The 1,837-nt window shown below is 47.4% G+C and overlaps 1 protein-coding gene across 1 annotated transcript in view; it reads left to right on the top strand.

Annotated features, from left to right (window-relative positions):
- Positions 1 to 870: 870 nt before the first annotated feature.
- LOC113219559 (golgin subfamily A member 8S-like) overlaps positions 871 to 1,837 on the top strand; it is a gene marked incomplete at both ends in the record, with an annotated part of 1,305 nt that continues 338 nt past the window's right edge. The window contains 2 exons of the mRNA XM_026450760.2: positions 871 to 990; positions 1,572 to 1,631. Of these exons, the coding sequence (XP_026306545.2) occupies positions 871 to 990; positions 1,572 to 1,631 (180 nt within the window). The remainder of the gene's footprint in view (positions 991 to 1,571; positions 1,632 to 1,837) is intronic.

Genomic DNA, 1,837 nt, shown 5'->3' with positions numbered 1-1,837 from the left:
CATTGACAGTATCTCTGGGTGACAATGAGAGAATGGGTTTGGTTTGGATTTCTCCAAGGCTTCTACTTTCCAGAGAGATTTTAACATTTTTTTTTCTGAGTTCTCCACCTCATATTCTACTTCTCCATGGTTCTGGGACCAGACTTACCCTTCAGTCAGTGGTCTCTGAAGTGAGATTTGCTCATCTTCTGTGGAATAGATCTTGGGAAACTGAACTTGACAGCTTGAATCTTCCTCATATTATCTCGAGTTGGGGAACCTTGAGTGCCACGGGATAAATGTGGGACATCTTTCTGAAGCATCGGTTTCCCTTGATTCTCTTGAGATAAGGAGAAAAAACATTAATGTACTTAAGGATGGCAGTCACATAGGCTTCTGAGAGTATACCGGACTTCTCTCTGAAATGAGGCTTGGGTTGTCCTCTTTCTGATGAATTCCCAGATTTAACAGAAAGGCTGCCTTCTGACAGGAGGACACATTGATATAGAAGTTTGAGAGGTACTGGTGCACTTCTTGATACTAACAGATGTGTGAGGATGACTCTAAACCATGCAGTTCCTGCCTACCTAATGTTTACTTTTCTACCTCTGCCTCTGGTTTTGGTCCCTGGCAGCTGCTGATTTTTGGCAAAATCCCAGAGCTTGGAGTCAGAAGACTGAGTTTCGAAGTTCCAGTATCACCTTTTTCTTTTTCTTTTCTAGCCATGATATCAATCCCTCTCAGTCACTAAATGATGGTGACAACACCTTGTACAGTTGTTGGTGTCATTATATCAGAGGTGTATAAGAGTATTTTGTAAAAACTGTAAAAGAGGATGTGGCTGTAGGGGCTGATGGTTCTCATGAGGATTACTGCTCTTCTTTCCCACAGTTAAAAGAATATTGGCAGAGAAACAGCCCTGGTGGTCCAGCAGGAGCGAAGAAGAACAGGAAAACAAATGGCAGTAGCCCTGAGACAGCCACTTCTGGTGGTTACCACTCACCTGGGGATGTGAGTCTTGGCTGACCAGGCTCCTGGGGACAGGGAGCCCAAGGGGCAGTAGAGGGTAATTGTTAAGATTGTGAATGGACTTTGGGTACTGGTTAAGAATTCTGGGTTTGAATCCTGCCTCTCCATCTGCCAGGGATATAATTTAGGGCAAGTTGCTTGAGCTCTTTGGGCCTCTCTTTGCATATCTGTCTAATAGAGGTGGTATTATTGTTTGACTTCCATTTGTGAGGTTTAAATGAGATTTCTTATTGTTTTATGTTAATCCCTAGTACATGGCCGGCTGTAAACACCCAGGACACCAGGATGTGGTCATTGCTGTTTGATTTTCCTCATCCCCAGTCTCAAGGGGAAGCCAGGATAATGAGAACAGCCATTTGCCATCAGGAGTCACTGAAAGGGCCCCAGGGTGGGATGGTGGGGAGAGAAGAACCATGAGAGAAGTTGGCACAAATGAGTTATGGGACAGAGGGTCCAAGATAGGCAGAAAAGAAAATGTTGCCAGTTGATGGGGAAGAACGGAAGTCAGAGGGCTTAGACACTGAGGGACAGAACATCTCCACGTGCACTCTCATCTCTTGTAGTCAGCAACAGGTATCGCCGGAGAGGGCCCTACGTCATCTGCACCCCTCAAGGATCTGGAGGTAAGAGGCTCTGGGCGGAGGGGCAGTGACCCTGCAGGCCAGCCCTCCAACCTCCTCCCACAGCGGGGACTGGGTGCCCCTCTGCCAGCTGAGACAGCCCACCACACCCCAGCCCTGATGATTGTTCTCTCTACCCCTCCCCCACTCCTCCTCCACCTCCTCTTCTCTACATGCGCCTCAGAGCCCGTCCCAAGAACTAGCAGCAG

The sequence above is a fragment of the Piliocolobus tephrosceles genome, unplaced genomic scaffold, assembly GCF_002776525.5.
Source record: "Piliocolobus tephrosceles isolate RC106 unplaced genomic scaffold, ASM277652v3 unscaffolded_24663, whole genome shotgun sequence".
NCBI lineage: Eukaryota > Metazoa > Chordata > Mammalia > Primates > Cercopithecidae > Piliocolobus > Piliocolobus tephrosceles.
The sequence above is the reverse complement of the archived record's forward strand: the minus strand, read 5'-3'. Positions and strand labels throughout refer to the sequence as shown.